Source organism: Oryctolagus cuniculus, chromosome 20 (genome assembly GCF_964237555.1).
Source record: "Oryctolagus cuniculus chromosome 20, mOryCun1.1, whole genome shotgun sequence".
In the NCBI taxonomy this organism is placed as follows: Eukaryota; Metazoa; Chordata; class Mammalia; order Lagomorpha; family Leporidae; genus Oryctolagus; species Oryctolagus cuniculus.
The window spans coordinates 19,311,736-19,333,133 of NC_091451.1; the positions used below are offsets into that span (position 1 = coordinate 19,311,736).

The window sequence follows — 21,398 nt, forward strand, 5'->3', positions numbered from 1 at the left end:
TAGAACTTTTTTTTTTTTTTTTGACAGGCAGAGTTAGACAGTGAGAGAGAGAGAGACAGAAAGGTCTTCCTTTTTCCGTTGGTTTACCCCCCCCAAATGGCTGCTACAGCCGGCGCGCTGCGCTGATCCGAAGCCAGGAGCCAGGTGCTACCTCCTGGTCTCCCATGGGGTGCAGGGTCCAAGCACTTGGGCCATCCTCCTCTGCCTTCCCGGGCCACAACAGAGAGCTGGACTGTGAGAAGACCAACTGGGACAGAACCGGCGCCCCAACCGGGACTAGAACCCGGGGTGCTGGTGCCGCAGGCAGAGGATTAGCCTAGTGAGCCACGGTGCTGGCCCACTGTAGAACTTCTTACCTCTATGATCTTTGGCAGATTATTGGACCTTGTTAAACTTTAGTTTCTTTTTATCTTCAATGAAGGTTATAATAATAAACTTAGAGTTTTATTAAAAAATGAGATAACCCCCTAAAGTGCTTAGCATGATGTGTGCTGCATTCTTGTTGAGTAAATATTAACAGTTACCATAGTTATGGTGACATTATAAAATTTTTAACTGAGGCATATTTCTGTGTCAGTATTGATATATTATGCAAATTACAGTACTTTTTAAAAAAATATTTATTTATTTGGAAGATAAAGATAGAAGGATCTGGCCGGTGCCGCGGCTCAGTTGGCTAATCCTCCGCCTGTGGCGCCGGCACCCCGGGTTCTAGTCCCAGTTGGGGCGCCAGTTCTATCCTGGTTATTCCTCTTCTAGTCCAGCTCTCTGCTTTGGTCTGGGAAGGCATTGGAGGATGGCCCAAGTGCTTGGGCCCTGCACCTGCACAGGAGACCAGGAGGAAGCATCTGGCTCCTGGCTTTGGATTGGCGCAGTGTTCCGGCCGTAGCAGCCATTTCGAGGGGTGAACCAACGGGAAAAGGAAGACCTTTCTCTCTGGCTCGCTTTCTCACTGTCTAACTCTGCTTGTCGAAAAAAAAAAAGAAAGATCTTCCATGTGTCAGTTCATTCCCCAGATGGCCATAACCAGGCTGAAGCCAGGAGCCCACGTGGATTGCAGGGTACAAGTACGTGGGACGTCTATTGCCTTCCCAGGTACATTAGCAGGAAACTGGATCAGGAGTAGCCAGAATTCAAACCTGCACTTGGATATGGGCTGTATCACAAGTGGCAGCCATAAACGTGGTTTTGAAAAAAATTTAAAAGATACCGTGTTGCTCACCATGTTCATATTGTAGGGCAGAGGAGATCAGGGAAGATACTTTGTATGTGATAGGCTTTTATTTATAACTTTTCTTTAGGAATGAACACTTTAAAAAGGTAGGGAGCAAGGTTAAAAATCTACACAAAACCCTGCAGGTTAAAATACCTCCACGGTTTTTGCTGCTTCAGAAGAAGTACCCTCCGTGCTTCAGGGTCCTCATGCTTTGGGAAGCTGGACCTGTACTTGCATTATGTTCTGAAGCAAGGAGAAAGGAAAAGATTGGCGAGAGCAGGCCCTGATTTCATGCTGCAGGAATTCTGAGGAGTCTGGCTTCCTAGAACATCACATCCCATAGGACCTCGCCCTCCCTGAAACTTAACATTTACAGTGAGTAATTCTGCCCGTTGCCGCTGAAGTAAAGTCTTTTGTAATGCTAGAACACTAGTTTTTCTTTCTTTTTAAAAAAATTTTATTTGAAAGACAAAGAAAAAATGAGAGCAAGCGAGTACTCACATCTGCTGGTTCACTGTCCACGTGTCTACAGCAGCTGCAGCTGAGCCAGACCAAAGCCAGGACCCAGGACCTCGCCGCTTGCACTGTATCTGTTGTTTCCCCGGTGCACACTACAGGGAGCTGGGCTCCAGAGCAGAGCCAGGAATAGAACCTGGGCACTCCGATAGAGAATGCAGGCATTTTTTTTAACATTTACTTTTATTTATTTGAAAGGTAGAGTTAGGGCAAGACAGAGAGGTCTTCCATCTGCTGGTACACACCCTAAATAGCCACAATGGCCAGGTCTAGGCCTGGCTGAATCCAGGAGCTTCTTCCAGCATCTTCCTCCTGTGAGGATTCAAGGTCCAAACACTTGGGCCGTTCTACACTGCTTTCCCAGGCACACTGGCAGGGAGCTGGATCATTAGTGGAGCAGCCAGGACTCAAACCATTGCCCATATGGGATTTCAGCACTGCAGGCAGTGGCTTGACCTGCTGTGCCGCAACACTGGCTCCAGTGTAGGCGTCTTAACCACTGTGCTAGATGCTTGCCCCAACACTGATTTTCTTGACCTTAGAAATACCCTTTATGGACTAATACTGTGATACAGTGGGTTAGGCTCCTTTTGGGACACCTGGGTTCACACTCATCCTTTCCAATCCAGCTCCCTGCTAATGCATCTTGGTAGGCAGCAGATGATGGTGCAAGTGTTTGGGCCCCTGCCACCCATGTGGGAGACCTGCATGGAGTCCCTAGCTCCTGGCTTCAACCAAGCCCAGCGCTGCCATTTAAAACCTTGAAAGGATTCATAGTCAGCTGAGGCATGAGGAAGCTAAGTGGAGAGTTGAGAAGCGGGTTTATTCCTTTTTGTACTTCCTTATCTTAGGACCTTATGAATGTTTTGCCTATTTAAATTATACCTTTTTTAAAGAAATTATTACTTAAAGTACCTCAAAGAGGAAGGGTGTGTGTGAGAGAGACAGCAAGGGAGTAGGAGGGGGAGAGGGAGTTCCTGTTAAACAGTGCTCCCTAGTATCCTGTTCTCAGCCTTGGGGCAGGGCAGGGTGGAGTTGGTTAATGTTCGTTATAAACCAGAACATCCAGTTGTGGTCTGCGAATGAGCTTATGATTGCTGCTTTCATACTAGATTTACACAATTAAGTTTTCATTTAGCCTGAAAGGGTGGCTGTAATGCCATAGAAAGGACGTAGGTTTTGGAACCAGAGAAAGAGACTTGAATTTGATTCCTGCCTGTGCTGTGTGTTCACCCTTCACAATCTCTCAAGATATGAAAAGAATAGGCCAGCGCTGCGGCTCACTAGGCTAATCCTCCGCCTTGCGGCGCCGGCACACCGGGTTCTAGTCCCGGTCGGGGCGCCAGATTCTGTCCCGGATGCCCCTCTTCCAGGCCAGCTCTCTGCTGTGGCCAGGGAGTGCAGTGGAGGATGGCCCAAGTGCTTGGGCCCTGCACCCCATGGGAGACCAGGAGAAGTACCTGGCTCCTGGCTTTGGATCAGCGCGGTGCGCCGGCCGCAGCGCGCCGGCCGTGGCAGCAATTGGAGGGTGAACCAATGGCAAAGAGGACCTTTCTCTCTGTCTCTCTCTCTCACTGTCCACTCTGCCTGTCAAAAAAGAAAAAAAAGAAAAGAATAAATGAGATAATGTTACAGTGGTTTCTAAATTAACAGTATTATTCAAATACAGCTGTTACTGGTATTTTCACTTTTATTGACATTAATCTGTCAAATTGGTTAGAATTGTTGAACATTAATCATAGATGTAACTTTTGTTTTTTTAAAAAAAGTTTATTTTATTTAAAAGCCAGAATAGCAGATAGAGAGAGGAACAGAGAGATCCTATCCTCTGGTTCTCTCCCCAAAGGGAGTGGCCTGGGCTGGGCCAGGCCAAAGCCAGAAGCCAGGAACTCCATCAGGTCTCCCACATGGGTGGCAGGGGCACAAGCACTTGGACCATCTTCTATTGCCTTCTCAGGTGCATTAGAAGAGGCAGCTGGATCAGAAATGGAGCAGCTGGGACTTAACCCAGTACTCCAGCATGGGATTTGCAAGCACTGGCCTAACCAGCTGTCTGCGATGCCAGCACCAGATATAGTATTTGAAGATGGCTTAGTCACCTCCTTCTCTGGGAAAGTTGAAGAGTTCTCTCAGTTCTCTTTCGGTCACACTCTGTCGTTGTCTTCCAGACTTCGCCCTCCTCATCACTGTTTCCCTGCTTCTGGACTTGGGCCACAACAGTGACTCATGGTTGAATTAGCTTTGTTGATGGATATTGTATACATTTTTGCCTTTTAAGCTTTGGAATAGTTTACATTTATCTCATAGAGTTTGAGTTTTTGTAGATAATTCTCTGTGAGGTCAGAGTTCCTTTCTGATCTCCCGGCTTAGCAGGAGGGTGCTGTTGCCTTTCTGAGGCCGACTCTGCTCCCTCTCTCTTCCCCTTTTTCACCCACTCTGTTCCATTAGTTGTCATCCTCCATGTTGTGTTTTCAATTTTTCCCTCAAATTTTTAGCTTCTTAACCTCACAAGTAGACTGAGGTCTCTGATAGCCGTAGAATAACTTTTCTTTTTAAATATTTATTTTATTTATTTGAAATGCAGAGTTAGAGAGGGAGAGACAGAGATCTTACATTCATCCACTCACTCCCCAGATGGCTACAGTGGTTGCTAGGGCTGGACCATACCAAACCCAGGAACTTCTTCCAGGTCTCACACATGGGTGTAGAGGCCTAAGCACTTGGGCCATCTTCTGCTGCTTTCCCAGGCCCTTGAGCAGGGAGCTGGATCAGAAGTGGAGCAGCTGGGACTCAAACTGGTGCCCATATGGGATGCCAGCACTGCAGGTGGCAGCTTTACATAATACGCCACAATGCTAACCCCTAAAGTAACTTTAAAGTTTAAATCCCTGCCTACTGTCAATTTTTTTTTCCTTCAAAGGTTGATTGCCTGTACTTTCAGTTTTCATTAATTTCCCATTACATTGTGGTTTCTGATTTGATTTCTCTCTTTGCTGTTTTACTTTTGTAGAAACGTTTTTGAACTTCCTAATCCAGTTTTGTTCAGCTTACATCCTGTTTGAATGTTCATGACACCTCTTTTTTTCAATTTTTATTTGAAAGTCAGAGTTATTGGAGGGGGGTCTTCCATCTGATGGTTCACTCCCCAATTGGCCACAATGGCTGGAGCCGTGCCCATCTGAAGCCAGGAGCTGCTTTTGGGTCTCCCATGCGGGTGCAGGAGTCCAAGGACTTGGGCCATCTTCTACTGGTTTCCCAGGCCATAGCAGAGAACTGGATCGGAAGTGGAGCGGCCAGGTCTCGAACTGGCACCCATATGGGATGCTGGCGCTTCAGGCCAGGGCGTTAACCCGCTGCACCACAGCGCCAGCCCCATGACACCTCTTTTAATTCTGCTGTTCTCTGGCTTCTGTGGTAAGTTGATTCCCGAGTTTTCTTTCTTTTCCTCTCAATCTCTTTTGCTGGTTCTTTTCCCATCACCTGGTGCTTAAATTTTGGGGTTATTCATACTTCTCTTCTTGGTCATCTTTTCACTCTGTATTTTCCTTCCACGGCTGTGTATATTACCTTAATAACCATTAAGTCTGTACTGTTCTATTTTACATCTAGACTCCCTCTGAGATTTCAGGGGAAAATAGTGGCAGCAGCTGTAGAGACTGATAATGGTCTCTGCCTCTCTCCTGAACTTGAAGTTCCTCAGTGTTAGCTGCCTGGTTGCAGGTACTTGAGATTCACCTGTACAGCATCTCTAATAGATACTTCTCTCTCGCATCCTGCTTCTTGTGTTCTCTGTCTCTGTTAGCGCTGTCGTCAGCCACCTAGTCCTTGATGCTGGAAAGCTCAGGAGTCATCCTTGAGCCCTTCCTGACCAAGCCCCGGGATTCAGCTTCTCACACATGTTTCTCATACATGTGCTGTTTGTCATTGCTGTTCAGTCAAGTTTCTTAAAGGTGAACTAAATGTGATGTGTTACTTCCTCAACCTTAACCATTTTTATGACTTTGTTGCCTACAGGCTAAAGTCTAAAGTCCTTGGCATGGCAAACAAAGTTCTTTACAACGTGTTCCTAAAGCTAACTTGGAGACTTTTTTAAGGAATTTGTGAGGATCTTATTAACTTCTATTGCCATAGCAGAGCACCTGGAATATAGAATTTTCGTAACTTGTTGGATGAATATGTTCAAAGTGAAATAAGAGACTCCTCAGCCCACAGAGTCTACAGAGCTCCCTTGTTGTCTTGTGAATGGCAAATTCACAGTTCTTAAGAACTGTGTTTCTGGAGTCAGACTGACCTGGGATCCAGCCCTCTCTGTAACACTAACCAGCTGTGTCTGTTTCCTCAACTGTAAGGTGCTGATGATGGAGTGAATGAGAATTCATTGTAAAGCTCATATCACTGTCCCTGGTACAGAGTAATAATTTTGAACTATTACTAAATGTGGGATGTAGTTTTATTTTACAGTAGCACTGTAGTAGCACTTAGTTGAACCATGTAGTCAGGAAAGAGGCACGAGAGTGACTTGGTGGGGCTTAGTGTGTTAAACCACTGCCTGTGGTGCCAGACAAGCCCTGGCTGCTCCACTTCTGATCCAGCTCCCTACTAACGTGCCTTGGAAAGCAGCAGAGGATGGCTCAGTGCTTGGGCTCCTATACCCACGTGGGAGACCCAGGAGAAGCTCCTGGCTTAGACCTGGACAGTCTCAGCTGTTGCAGCCATTTGAGGAGTGAACTAGTAAATGGAAGACCTCTCTCTATAAATCTACCTTTCAAATAAGACAAATAAATCTTAAAGAAAATAAAGAGGGGCCATTGCTGTGGCACAGTGGATTAATGCCCTGGCCAGAAGCGCCGGCATCTCATATGGACACCAGTTTGAGTCCCAGCTGTTCCACTTCTCATCCAGCTCTCTGCTATGGCTTGGGAAAGCAATGGAAGATGGCCCAAGATGTTGGGCTCCTGCACTCATGTGGGAGACCCAGAAGAAGCTCCTGGCTCCTGGCTTCAGATCAGTGCAGCTCTGGCCATAGTGGCCAACTGGGGAGTGAACCAAGACCTTGGGTCCTTGCACCCATGTGGGAGACCCGTAAGAAGCTTCTGGCTCCTGGCTTTGGATCGGCACTGCTCCGGCCGTTGCGGCCAACTGGGGAGTGAACCATCAGATGAAAGACCCCTCTCTCTCTGCCTCTCCTCTCTAACTCTTTCAAATAAATAAATAAATAAATCTTTTAAAAAAAAATAGTGACTTGTCCTCCACTGATCTTCCTAAAAGCCTGAGCTTAATGAGGCTAATTTCATTTTATCAGTAACAGTGACTATCAGTGTACTTTGATCTCTTATTTGGTTTACTCATCTGTGAGAAAAATGAGTGCCTTTATTTAAAAAAAAATTTTTTTTAATTTTTTTTAAAGATTTATTTATTTTAAAGCCAAAGTTATACAGAGAGAGGAGAGGCAGAGAGAGAGAGAGGTCTTCCATCCAATGGTTCACTCTCCAGATGGCCACGACGGCTGGAGCTGCGCTGATCTGAAGCCAAGAGCCAGGAACTCCATCATGTCTCCCACATGGGTACAGGGGCCCAAGCACTTGGGCCATCTTCTGCTTTCCCAGGCCATAGCAGAGAGCTGGATGAGAAGAGGAGCAGCTGGGACTCAAACTGGCGCCCATATGGGATGCCGGCACTTCAGGCCAGGGTGTTAACCCACTGTGCCACAGCGCCAGCCGCAAAAGATTTATTTATTTATTTGAAAGGCAGAGTTAGCGAGAGGCAGAGGCAGACAGAGATTGAGGTCTTCCATCCAATGGTTCACTCCCCAAATGGTGCAACGGCTGGAGATGGGCCGATCCAGAGCCAGGAGCCAAGAGCTTCCTCTGGGTCTCTCATGCGGGTGTAGGGACCCAAGGACTTGGGCCATCTTCTACTGCTTTCCCTGGTCACAGCAGAGAGCTAGATCGGAAGTGGAGCAGCCGGGACTCGAACTGGAACCCATATGGGATGCTGACACTGTAGGTGACAGCTTTACCCACTACTACACAGCGCTGGCCCCTAATTATTGTTCTGGTTATTCATTCTACCGTTTACAAGATATTCTGAGCAGTGATAGTAAAAATTAATTTGAACTTGAGGAACAGGAAAGGAGGAAATCTGGAGAAGGACAAAGCTAACAAAAGGGTCTAGGTTAAGTGTCTGAGGAGAGCAGAGTCTAAGGAAGGAAGATTCTGATTCCATTCAGTGATTCATCAAGTGTTTGTTACAGAGTAAGGGCGGTGGGTGCTGGGGTGGGTGGCGTATGAGCCTTCAGAATTCAGGCCTAGTTTCTTTCTGTGAGGATTTTTTATTTGGATAATTTTTTGAGACATTGTAGCTGTACATGCTGAATCCTAGCCACTAGACCACCAGGGACACACGTAGCTGTACATGCTATTGTGAGAAATAATTGAAATCCCTTGAACTTCATTGCAAGAACTTTAAAGTTTTATTAATAGTGAAGATATTCCTTGCATAACTGGCATGAAACTGCATGAATTTAAAAAAGGTGAGGTTACTCTCCTTGCAGCTACAGCAAATGAAGAAGGTTTTGTGCAGCTGTATTTTTACCAAACTTTGAGGGGTGAGTACATTAGTCTTAAGTTGTGAATGGAAGAAGAGAGTGAGTTAGGGCAAGTCTGCCTGGTTCTTTCTTCCTTGCCTCAGGTTTTTAGAACCCAAGTAATGACTGACCTGTTGTTAATCCCAGGAGTAATGGTTATGTTTTTTGTTTTCATCTAGAATACTTTATCCTGCTGAGAGTATGACTTGCTGATGAGATTTTTCGTGTGCTTTTAGAATGAAAACCGAGAGCGGCAGGAGCACAGCGACAGGAGGAGAGTTGGCAACCCCGAGCCTTTATCCAATGGACGACCCCAGGGTAACTCACGGCAGGTGGTGGAGCAAGATGAGGAAGACGATGAGGAGCTGACACTGAAATATGGCGCCAAACATGTCATCATGCTATTTGTCCCTGTGACCCTCTGCATGGTGGTGGTTGTGGCTACTATCAAGTCGGTCAGCTTTTACACCCGGAAGGACGGGCAGCTGTACGTAAGAGTGTTCTGTTTTATTCTCATGGCCAGTGTGGCCTCTCTAGCCTGTGACCAGCACCTTGAAGGCCTCTGGCCTGAGAGGCGTGAAGGCTGGAGAATCCATCCTCTGTGATGGCCAGGAGCAGTTGAGAGCGGGGCTGTCACCAGATGCTTTAAGGGAGAAGATGAACATTGCAGGATTGTGCTTCCTGACGGTGTCATTGGATGTGGTACGTTTATTTGGAGTTGAGCAGGTAAACAGTAATTTTGCCCACTTCAAGGCCAGCGGGCCCATTGTTCTTCTGCCAGGAATGTTCTGTTCTTTTCACCTTTGGTGTTTTAAATTCCTGCCATCCTTCCCATCCTGGCTAAAGTGTTAGCTCTAAATTTGAAGATAACGTCTCTGATCTCCTGACAGAATTAGGCCCTTCCTGCTTTCTTCCTCACAGCACCTGTTCTTCTTCCCTTGCTAAAGTTTGTATGTATATTTGCCTCGTTTATTTAACATTTGGTGTCCTCCTTTACTGTGAGGCCTCTGAGGGAACTTTTTCCAGCGTGAGGTTTACAATAAATATGTGGGGAAAAAGTTAATTTAAAGAATAAATAACCAAGGCAAATGGCACACTCTAGGCTGTTGGGGAGCTGTCATGTGGATTCTCTGGTGCTGCTAGTGTGAACCTTGGGCCTCCAAGAAAAATGCTTTGATTCAGATATCATCTGCTTCTGTCTCTAGGACTCTTAGGGGACCCACAGAAGAGTTCTAAAATGTGAAATTTGGAAGTGTCTGAAAAACTGCATGGTGTTCTGTCTGCCATGCCTCTCTCTTTTTGTAAGAATGGCTAAGACAATGGCGAGGGTTAGAGACAGTATCCGTAGAGACTGGGGAATCTTTTCTGTGGAAGTTAGGGTTAGGTTTGGCCACATATTATAGAACGAGGGTTGGCATGCTGTAGCCCACAGGCCAGATCTACGTGCCACCTGTTTGTTTTTTTTTTTTTTTAAGATTTATTTATTTATGTTAAGAGAGAGCTTCTGTCTGCTGGGTTCACTCCCCAAATGGCTGCAGCAATGCGCTGGAGCAAGCTGAAGCCAAGAGCCTCGAAGTTCATCTGGGTGTCCCACATGTTTGGCAGTACCTGGGCCAGCTTCTGTTGCCTTCCCAGGTGCATTAGCAGGAAGCTGTATTGGAAATGGAGCTGCAGGGATGAGATCAGAAGCAGCCACTTAACCCGCTGTGCTGCAACACTAGCCCCTGGCAACCGTTCCCATGAATAAGCTTTCACTGGGACGTGACCATGCCCGTTCATTTAAATATTGTCTGCAGCTGCTTTTCTACTCCAGTGACATAGTTGAGTGGTTGCAGCAGAAAGCAAGTCTCCCAGAAAGCTTGAAACATTTACTGTCTGGTCCTTTCCAGAAAATCTGCTGAGTCAGTTCTGGAAAGTCAAATAGGAAATGTCAGTGGTACTCATGTGTTCTCTCTCTGTCTCTCCCGTGAGGCAGTGTAGAGGTCTGCAGTCCAGATTAGTCTACAGCTGCCTGCTCACCAAGGACTTCTCTTTTCTTCCTTCTTCAACTTCTGCTCTTTTTGCTGGCTCAGGGCCCCAGCCAGAGCCCCTGCCTTCATTCATGCAGCAGGAAAGAATGAGAGAGGAAAGAATATAAAACATCTCTCCTGCAGAATTCACTGTTTTCTGAGAAGTTCCTTGTGCAAAACATCTGCGTATAACTCATTAGTTGTTAGTCTCTGGCCACACCAGAGAGCTGGAAATAAAATCTTCTGGCTGAGAGCATTGGCACCTGTACTGAATGTGTCACTTGAAGGAAAGCGAGGGGAAGTTGGATATGGGTCATTAACTCAAGACAAGTCCAGTTACAGTCCCTCCCCACCAAACCCGCAAGGTGAAGGACAGTGACCATAGCCTTATTTACCTTCCATGATAGCCACTTAGCTTAGGCAGTTGGTGTGGCAGAATCTGATTCTTTAACAAGCAATGGAGATAGAACTTGTGGTGAGGTAACTGTTTGAATAGAAAGCAACACTAGATGGAGCCAGTGTCTGGCTCACATGCGAGTCCACCCCTGTGTGGTAGATACTTCCACTGGCCCACATGCGAGTCCACCCCTGTGTGGTAGATACTCCCACTGGCCCACATGCGAGTCCACCCCTGTGTGGTAGATACTCCCACTGGCCCACATGCGAGTCCACCCCTGTGGGGTAGATACTTCCTTTCATTTTGAAGCAGCTATTTTATAGTATAGCTGCTTTTCTTAGGTTAAAACTTCCTGGCTAGATTGGTGAGATGGGGAAAACTGATTTATAAGGTATTAATTCAATAAAGGAAACCACATTCTAGTGTTAATGAGTATGTGTTTTGGGATATCCTTTAACATTTACCTAGGGCTCTTGTGTTTTGTTTTGTTTTGTTTTGTTACAGAATCTATACCCCGTTTACAGAAGACACCGAGACAGTGGGCCAGAGAGCGCTGCACTCGATTCTGAATGCTGCCATCATGATCAGTGTCATTGTCATCATGACTATCCTCCTGGTGGTTCTCTATAAATACAGGTGCTATAAGGTGAGCCTGAGACACAGAGCTTTGCTTTCCACCTTGTTCTTTTTATGATGGGTTTTCCTGTCCAGCAAAAAGGCTGGAGTTAGTTTAATTTTTATTTTTCTTCTCCTTCATTGTTGAATGTATTTAAAAGGCATAAATAGAAAATCAGTGTTTTTATGTAATACCACTGTCTAACTGTAATATTTTGATTTACAGCATACTTATGACATTCTGAAGGGCTCTGCTGTGAGACCTTTGTGAGTTCTCTCTTTCCCACAAATAGAACTCTAGGGTAGGCCAGCGCCGTGGCTCACTAGGCTAATCCTCCGCCTTGCGGCGCCAGCACACCGGGTTCTAGTCCCGGTCGGGGCACCAGATTCTGTCCCGGATGCCCCTCTTCCAGGCCAGCTCTCTGCTGTGGCCAGGGAGTGCAGTGGAGGATGGTCCAAGTACTTGGGCCCTGGACCCCATGGGAGAGCAGGAGAAGCACCTGGCTCCTGCCTTTGGATCAGCGCGGTGCGCCAGCCGCAGTGTGCCGGCCGCGGCGGCCATTGGAGGGTGAACCAACGGCAAAGGAAGACCTTTCTCTCTGTCTTTCTCTCTCACTGTCCACTCTGCCTGTCAAAAAAAAAAAAAAAAAAAAAGCTCTAGGGTTAACAGAACTCATAAAATGAGGTAAAACTAAGGAATTCAGATTTTGCACTTCAGTACAGAACAGTACAGCTCCCTGCAGCTGGTGGTGTTCAGCTCGTTAGTGACTGGCCGTGCTTTGCTGCTGAATGGGTAGCCATTCCTCCCCTGGGTACCTCCTGTGGTAGCCTCCTTCCTTCCTTGGGAGGTTTGGGAGGGAAGTTGTGCAGAAAAGAAGTGGTGCCCAGCCTTCCCAGCCTCTCCTCCTAGCTCACTCTTGCGAAGCGACTCACTCCTGCGCTTTAGCCACCTGGCACGTGCTTTAAAATCGGGCCTCAGAAAAATTATAAATGGTTAGCGGTAGTGTCCTTTTAGGGTTGATTGCAGATAATGGAAAGTATCAGTGTTCGTTTTCCTAACAGTGGAGTCCTCTCTGTTTCCTTCTAGGATTTTTCAGTGTATTTGTTAAACATGGCTAATATAATCATTATGTGTCCCTTCTTTAACTTTGGTGTAAGCATTTTTTCATATTACAAATTCTTTTTTTAATATATTTTAAATTTATTTTAAGATTTTATTTTTATTTATTTCAAAGACAAGAGTTACAGAAAGAGGTAGAGACTGAGAGAGAGGTCTTTCATCCATTGGTTTACTCCCCAGATGGCCGCAACGGTCAGAGCTGCGCTGATCTGAAGCCAGGAGCTTCTTCTGGGTCTTCCACGTGTGTGCAGGGTCCCAAGCACTTGGGCCATCTTCTACTGCTTTCCCAGGCCATAGCAGAGAGTTGGATCAGAAGAGGAGCCGGGACTAGAACTGGCACCCATGTGGGATGCTGGCGCTTCAGGCCAGGACTTTAACTTGCTGCGCCACAGCGCCGGCCCCATCATATTACAAATTCTTAGCAAATATTTCTTTCAATACATGAAGCTGACTCAATGAATATATTACAGTTTACTTCCCTTGATGTCCATGATGTGAAACATCATGTAAGTTGTTTCTAGGTTTTTGTTTTTTTAAAAAAATGACATTTTTTTGTTTTGTTCTTTATTTATTTATTTATTTATTTTTTTTTTTTTGACAGATTTAGACAGTGAGAGAGAGAGACAGAAGTAAGGTCTTCCTTTTCGATTGGTTCACCCCCGAAGTGGCCGCTGATCCAAAGCCAGGAGCCAGGTGCTTCCTCCTGGTCTCCCATGCGGGTGCAGGGCCCAAGCACTTGGGCCATCCTCCACCACCTTCCTGGGCCACAGCAGAGAGCTGGGCTGGAAGAGGAGCAACTGGGACAGAATCCGGCGCCCCAACTGGGACTAGAACCCGGGGTGCTGGCGCCGCAGGTAGAGGATTAGCCAAGTGAGCCGCGGCACTGCCTGTTGCTTTGTTCTTAAAGATTTATTTATTTATTTGAAAGTCAGAGTTACACAGAGAGAGAGAGAGAGAGAGAGTTCTTCCATCCGTTAGTTCACTCCCCAGATGGCCGGATTGCGCTGACCTGAGCCAGGAGCCAGGAGCTTCTTCCAGGTCTCCCACATGGGTGCAGGGGCCCAAGGACTTGGGCCATCTTCTACTGCTTTCCCAGGACATTGCAGAGAGCTGGATCGGAAGTGGAGCAGACAGGATGCAAATTGGCGTCCATAAGGGATGCCGGCACTCTTGGTGGTGGCTTTACTCACTAAGCCACAGCATCAGCCCCATAATGATATGTTTATACACAGACCTTTTTCAGTTTTTCAGATTATTTCCTTATGGTAAAATCCTAGACATGAAATTTGTGAGGCAAATTATCTTCATTTTTTAATTCTCTTGGTATGCAAAATTCCTTTTCCAGGAAAGACTATATCAATTTATATGTAAGGTTACTTTCATCAGCATTGAATTTTTTTAAAACTCTGTTGATTTTTACAGCCAAATAAAATGTCTTAATTTGCACTTAGTTGATTACTAGTAACATTAAATGCCTTTTCAGTCCTCACAAACCAACGTTATACAGAGTTGAACCTTCCTTGTTACCTTGGAGTGGGAGCCTGGAGCTTCTTCTAGGTCTCCCATGTATGTGCAGGGGCCCAACGACTTGGGCCATCTTCCACTGCTTTCCCAGGCCAGAAGCAGAGAGCTGAGACTCGAACCAATGCCTATATGGGATGCTGGCACTATAGGTGGCAGCTTTACCCACTATACCTTAGCACCAGCCCCCAAATATAACTTTCAATGTAGAAGTATCTGCTTTTAGCCGGCGCCGTGGCTCAATAGGCTAATCCTCCACCTTGCGGCGCCGGCAGACCGGGTTCTAGTCCCGGTTGGGGCGCCGGATTCTGTCCCGGTTGCCCCTCTTCCAGGCCAGCTCTCTGCTATGGCCAGGGAGTGCAGTGGAGGATGGCCCAGGTGCTTGGGCCCTGCACCCCATGGGAGACCAGGAAAAAGCACCTGGCTCCTGGCTCCTGCCAGGATCAGCGCGGTGCGCCGGCTGCAGCGGCGGCCATTGGAGGGTGAACCAGCGGCAAAAGGAAGACCTTTCTCTCTCTGTCTCTCTCTCTCACTGTCCACTCTGCCTGTCAAAAAAAAAAAAAAAAAAAAAAAAAAGAAGTATCTGCTTTTTAGGCCTACTTGCTTTTTTCCGTTATGTATCAGTTCTTTTTTTTTTTTTTTTTTTTTTTTTCAAAGAATTATCTATTTGAGAGGCAGAGTTATAGAGAAAGGGAGAGACAGAGGTCTTTACTCCCTGGTTCCCTCCCCATTTGGCTGCAATGGCTGGAGCTGAGCCAGTCTGAAGCCAGCAGCTTCTTTTTTTTTTTTTTTTTTTTTTTTTTTGACAGGCAGAGTGGACAGTGAGAGAGAGAGAGACAGAGAGAAAGGTCTTCCTTTGCCGCTGGTTCACCCTCCAATGGCCGCCGCGGCCGGTGCGCTGCGGCCGGCGCACCGCGCTGATCCGATGGCAGGAGCCAGGAGCCAGGTGCTTTTCCTGGTCTCCCATGGGGTGCAGGGCCCAAGCACCTGGGCCATCCTCCACTGCACTCCCTGGCCACAGCAGAGGGCTGGCCTGGAAGAGGGGCAGCCGGGACAGAATCCAGCGCCCCAACCGGGACTAGAACCCGGTGTGCCGGCGCCGCAAGGCGGAGGATTAGCCTAGTGAGCCGCAGCGCCGGCCTGAAGCCAGCAGCTTCTTCCAAGTGTCCCATGTGGGTACAGGGGCCCAAGGACTTGAGCCATCCTCCATTACCTTCCCAAGCACATTAGCCGGGACCTGTATCAGATGTGGAGCAGCTGTGATTCAAACTCCACCAATCCTATTCCCCAGATGCAACCACTGTTAATAGTTGGATACACATCTTTCCATTTCTTTTTCTTATATGGTGAGATAGAAGTGTGTATATGGGGCCGGCGCTGCAGCTTACTAGGCTAATCCTCTGCCTTGCGGCGCCAGCACACCGGGTTCTAGTCCCGGTTGGGGCGCCGGATTCTGTCCCGGTTGCTCCTCTTCCAGGCCAGCTCTCTGCTGTGGCCCGGGAGTGCAGTGGAGGATGGCCCAAGTGCTTGGGCCCTGCACTCCATGGGAGACCAGGAGAAGCACCTGGCCCCTGCCATCAGATCAGCGCGGTGCGCCGGCTGCAGCAGCCATTGGAGGGTGAACCAACGGCAAAGGAAGACCTTTCTGTCTGTCTCTCTCTCACTGTCCACTCTGCCTGTCAAAAAATAAATAAATAAATAAATAAATAAATAAATAAATAAATAAAAAGAAGTGTGTATATGTAATAATTGTTTCTACTTTTTTGAAGAATAGAAATTGAGGTATATTAAACCTACTGTTCCATGATACAGACTGCTGTATGTCCCAGTCCCTTCTTGTCTGTCTTAACAATGTATTTTGGACTTATTTCCATCTCCAGTGATTTTGATCACTGTCTTCAAATTTTAGTAATTATATATATTTATTTGTTTCTAAAACATCCGTTTTGTTTGTTTATTTGAAAGAGAGAAAGCTCCTCCATCCACTGGTTTACTCCTAATGCAGCAGCCAGGATTGGGCCAAGCCAAAGCCAGGAGTCAGGTTTTTCATGAGGGTGACGGTGGCCAAAGTATGTGAACCATCACCTGCTGCCTTCTGGAGTCTACATTAGCAGGAAGCTGGATGTTTGATTATTTTTGATAATTTTTGTTGTCCATTTTATAAGTTTTTCTTTTATTATTAGCATGTATACTTATGTTTATGTTCCACATCCAGTAATTTTAATATCTGAAGTCTTCTTGGGAATAAAATTCTGTTGACTTTGTGCTGCAGGTAGAGAGGTATAGCCCACTGCAGCACAGCACCAGCCCCCATACTTCATTCTTGATGCTCCTTCTAATATTATTTGTCATTTGTCTGAACAACTTCCTTTAGTAATTCTTTTAGAATAAATCTCCTGATCTCAGTTTCTGTTCGTTTTCTCTCATCTTTGAATGTTTTCATTTTGTCTTTATTATTGAAGAATGTTGTCACTGAGGCAGGGGCATATAATTCTTTTTTTTTTTTTTTTTTTAAGGTTTATTTTATTTATTTGAAAGACAGTTACAGGGAGAGTTAGAGACAGAGGTCTTCCATCCGCTGGTTCACTCCCCAGATGGCTGCAACGGCTGGAGCATCATTCCGAAGCCAGGAGCCTCTTCCAGGTCTCCCACGTGGGTTCATAGGCCTAAGGATTTGGGCCATCTTCTACTGCTTTCCCAGGCCATAGCAGAGAGCTGGGTTGGAAGAGGAACAGCCAGGACTTGAACTGGCGCCCATGTGGGATGACGGTGCTTTAGGCCAGAGCTTTAACCCACTGCGACATAGCACTGGCCCCTAGAATTCTGTTCTTTTTCAGTGTTATAAAAATGGTGTTCCAGGGGCTGGCGCTGTGGTGTAGTTGGTAAAGCCACTGCCTGCAGTGCCGGCATTCCAAATGGGTGCTGGTTTGAGTTGCGGCTCCTCCACTTCCAATCCAGCACTCTGCTATGGCCTGAGAAAGCAGAAGATGGCCAAAGTCCTTGGGCCCCTGTACCCACATGGGAGACCTGGAAGAAGCTCCTGGCTCCTGGCTTTGGATTGGCACAGCTCCATCTGTTACGGCCAATTGGGGAGTGAATCAGCAGATGGAAGATCCCTCTCTCGCTCTCTGCCTCTCCTTCTCTTTCTGTGTAACTCTGACTTTCAAACAAATAAATAAATCTTAAAAAAAAAAATGTTCCAGCCCCCATGATTTCTTTTTTATTTAAAGATTTATTTATTTGTTTGAAAGTCAGAGTAGCAGAGAGATAGGGAGAGACAGAGAAGGATTTTGATCTTCTATCTACTGATTCACTCCCTAGATGGCCACAACAGTGAGGGTTGGGCGAGGATGAAGCCAGGAGCCAAGAGCTTCATCCGGGTCTCCCACGTGGGTAGCAGAGGCCCAAGTACTTGGGACATCTGTTGCTTTTTCCAGGTCATTAGCAGGGAGCTAGATCAGAAGTGGAGCAGCCAGAACTCAAACCAGCACCCTTATTGGATCCCAGTGTGTTAACAAATTTAGGATGTTTTCACCATTATTTCTTCCATTATGTTTTTTTTTTTTTAATATATATATATTTATTTGAAAGTCAGAGTTACACAGAGAGAGAAGAGGCAGAGAGAAAGAGAGAGGGCTTCCATCCTATGGTTCACTCCCCAAATGGCCGCAATGGCTGGAGCTGTGCCGATCCGAAGCCAGGAGCCAGGAGCTTCTTCGGGTCTCCCACGTGGGTGCAGGGGCCTAAGGACTTGGGCCATCTTCTGCTGCTTTCCCAGGCCATAGCAGAGAGCTGGACAGGAAGTGGAGCAGCCGGGTCCTGAACCGGTGCCCATATGGGATGCCAGCGCTTCAAGCCAGGACATTAACCCACTGTGCCACAGTGCCGGCCCCTCAATTATGTTTTTTCTATACCACATTCTTTACCCTCTTCTGAAAATGGTGGCACAAATAACCTTTTATTGTTCTTTTACAAGTCTCTGAGGCTTTGTTAATTATTTTCCAATCTTCTTTCTTACTGTTGTTAGTTTTGGATGCTTTCTCTGACCTAGCTGACAATTTCCTCTCATGTTTGCATTCCACTACAGAGCCCATCCAGTGATTTTTATTATTGGTGTTAGGTTTCCTAGTCCTAAATTTTTATTTGATTTTTTTTGTATATTTTTTTTCTTTTTGAGACAGATTTCTATAGTGTTTGCCCTTATTTCTCTGAGCACTCGTTTAATAGTTGCTTTAATGATTATTAGATTTCTAACATCCGTTCTTTTTTTTTTCCTCACGAGAAACCTTTCATTTAAGGAAAACAAACTTCATGCATTTCTTTCTTTCTTTCTTTTCTTTCTTTCTTTTTTTTTTTTTTTTTTAAGATTCATGTATTTATTTGAAAGGCAGAGTTACAGAGAGGCAGAGGCAGAGAGAGAGAGGGGGGTCTTCTGTCCTGCTTCACTGCTCAGATAGCTGCGCGGCCAGAGCTGCACCAATCAGCAGCCAGGATCCAGGAGCTTCGTCTGGGTCTCCCACGTGGGTGCAGGGGCCCAAGGAGTTGCCCATCTTCTACTGCTTTCCCAGGCCATAGCAGAGAGCTGGATCAGAAGTGGAGCAGCAGGGGTTCAAACTAGTGTTCATATGGATGCCAGCAGTGCAGGCAGTGGGTTTACCCACCATGCCACAGTGCTGGCTCCTATACATTTCATAAGTGCAACTTTAGGAAAATACTGATTCTTTCTGTCATCCCCACCCCCCAACTCCCACCTTTCTTCCTCCTCTCTCTTCCATTCCTTCTTGGCATTGGTGTTTATTGAGTTTTTAAATTTTTTTAAAGGAGAAGTAATTTCTTTTTTTTTCTTTTAAGATTTTATTTATTTGGGCCAGCGCTGTGGCGCAGAGGGTTAATGCCCTGTCCTGAAGCACTGGCATCCCATACAGTGCCAGTTCAAGACCCGGCTGCTCCACTTCCGATTCAGCTCTCTGCTATGGCCTGGGAGAGCAGTGGAAGATGGCCCCAAGTCCTTGGGCCACTGCACCCGCGTAAGAGACCAGGAAGAAGCTCCTGGCTCCTGGCTTTGGATTGGCAGAGCTCCGGACGTTGCAGCCAACTGGGGAGTGAACCAGTGGATGGAGGACCTACCTCCCTTCCTCCTTCCCTCCCTCCCTCTCTCTGTGTAACTGATTTTCAAATAAATCTTTTTTTTTTTTTTTTTTTTTTTTTTTGACAGGCAGAGTGGACAGTGAGAGAGAGAGACAGAGAGAAAGGTCTTCCTTTTGCCGTTATTTCACCCTCCAATGGCCGCCGCAGCCGGCGCACCGTGCTGATCCGATGGCAGGAGCCAGGTGCTTCTCCTGGTCTCCCATGGGGTCCAGGGCCCAAGTACTTGGGCCATCCTCCACTGCCTTCCTGGGCCACAGCAGAGAGCTGGCCTGGAAGAGGGGCAACCAGGACAGAATCCAATGCCCCGACCGGGACTAGAACCCGGTGTGCCGGCGCCGCTAGGCGGAGGATTAGCCTATTGAGCCACGGCGCCGGCCTCAAATAAATCTTAAAATAAAAAGATTTTATTTATTTGAAAGCCAGAGTTACAGGGAGAAAGAAGTCTCACATTCACTGATTCATTCCCTATATGGCTGCAACAGCCAGTGCTGGGCCAGGCTGAAGCCAGGAGCCAGGAGCTTCTTCCAGATCTCCCATGTGGGTGCAGGTGCCCAAGGACTTGAGCCGTCCTCTGAAGCTTTCTCAGGAACATTAGCAAGGAGCTGGATTGAAAGTGGAACAGCAAGGTCACAAGAAAAGATGAAAGGAGCAATCAGCAGCCCTGTTCAGAAGGTGGTTTGAATTATTGTAGTTTGGATTAATTCCTCTCCTGCCTACCCCCATCCCAAACTACATTTATAATTTTGTGACTGAGGATCATTTGTTTGTTAATGTACTGTGCCTTTAACTTTAGACAGCTTTTTATTTTGATGTCCTGTTGGCTCAGTAATGCTCAAGATATCAATTGTTTTGACAAAATAAATTTACTGAACTTGGGCTAAAATCAAACCTTGGCACACAGGTGTGATACAACTTAACAGGAATCATCGATTCATCCATAAATATTATAAGGAAAAAACTTATGCGGTAGCCTGCGTTAGGGCTTTTTGATACTTGCAGATTGGGGGGAAACAGACAACAAACGTCTTGAAGCATATTAATTGAATTAGTTTCTAATGTGGCAAACTGTATTAAGTTAAAGTTCTGATTTGCTCACTCTATCCTGGATAGGTATTTAGAACCTGATAGTCTTTAAACAAGCCATTCCAGTCATGATGAGGTGATGTATGAATAATACATGCACACATTCAAAGCACTGTTTTCAAAGTTAATGCAAGTAAATACAGCAATTCCTCTTTCAGTGTTTAGGCAGATCATTAATTATGAGCTAGCCAAATGTGGGCATACTATTACAGGGAAAGTTTAAAGGTCTGATAACTTGAAATAGGTTTTTAGGAGAATTCATCTACTTAGACTTTTTAAATGCCTGCCATAATGAAATTGAAATGGTAGAATGGCTGACCACAGCAATGACCAGCCCCTCATTAGGGCCCTGGATGATTTTTGGTCTAATAATGCATGCTAGTGTTGATGTTTTTTGGTCAAGAGGGTATGAACAGGAAGAATTCTGCAGCAGGCTTTATTTGAAATGCCGATTCACATTACTCTGTTCAAGCTGCGTTGAGATGTTAAACTGGCTTACTATAGACTTTGTAAAAATGGCTCCAGAAGAGTAACAAACTGAAATCTTTGAGATAACACAGGTTGGAAATATGTATATAACTGCACAAGGTGTCAATTCTGCTCTAGAGTGCAGTTTAGTCAGTTTTAGTTGCATAGGTTTCCATTGTATTTATAGTCTATTTATGCTAAATCTGGCCAAAGATGAGCATTGTCCACCACTAAAATGCCTCTGCCACTTTGAATTCTGGGCTGATTCTGTGGCCAGAATGCGGTGATCAAACGCTCAGTCTTTTTACATGGCATAGGAAGATGGCAGAAATTTCCTAAAGTGCAATAGATTGTCAAGTGTATTGTGCCTTGTTCTAAAACTTGTATTAAGTAGGTGCACTTGACAGTATTGAGGTCATTTGTTATGGTGCTATTTCAGTTAGTCTAGGTTTAGGCCCTTGTACATTTTGCCCATAACTTTTTACAAAGTACTTCTTTTATTGCACATTCAGAGAATTTTATATATATGTCTTGTGTGCGTCTCCTTAAACTTCCAATCTTATTTTGTCTCTTGGAGATTGTTGAACGCAGCTTGTCTAAGAAGGGGATGGGACTAGATTCTAAAATGTATTTGGGACCATGGGAATGATAGTTGGGAAGAAAACTATTTGCACACGACAGATTTTTAGATACTTTTTGCTGCTAGTTTTATGTAATAT

General features: G+C 45.9%; 1 protein-coding gene across 7 annotated transcripts in view; it reads left to right on the forward strand.

The window, feature by feature from the left end:
* Positions 1–21,398, forward strand: part of PSEN1 (presenilin 1) — an 84,832-nt gene that overhangs the window by 22,340 nt on the left and 41,094 nt on the right. For all 7 annotated transcript variants that reach the window (XM_002719669.5, XM_017349401.3, XM_070065199.1 and 4 more), the window contains exons 4-5: positions 8,555–8,805; positions 11,229–11,370. In XM_002719669.5, coding sequence (XP_002719715.1) covers positions 8,555–8,805; positions 11,229–11,370 — 393 coding nt within the window. The remainder of the gene's footprint in view (positions 1–8,554; positions 8,806–11,228; positions 11,371–21,398) is intronic.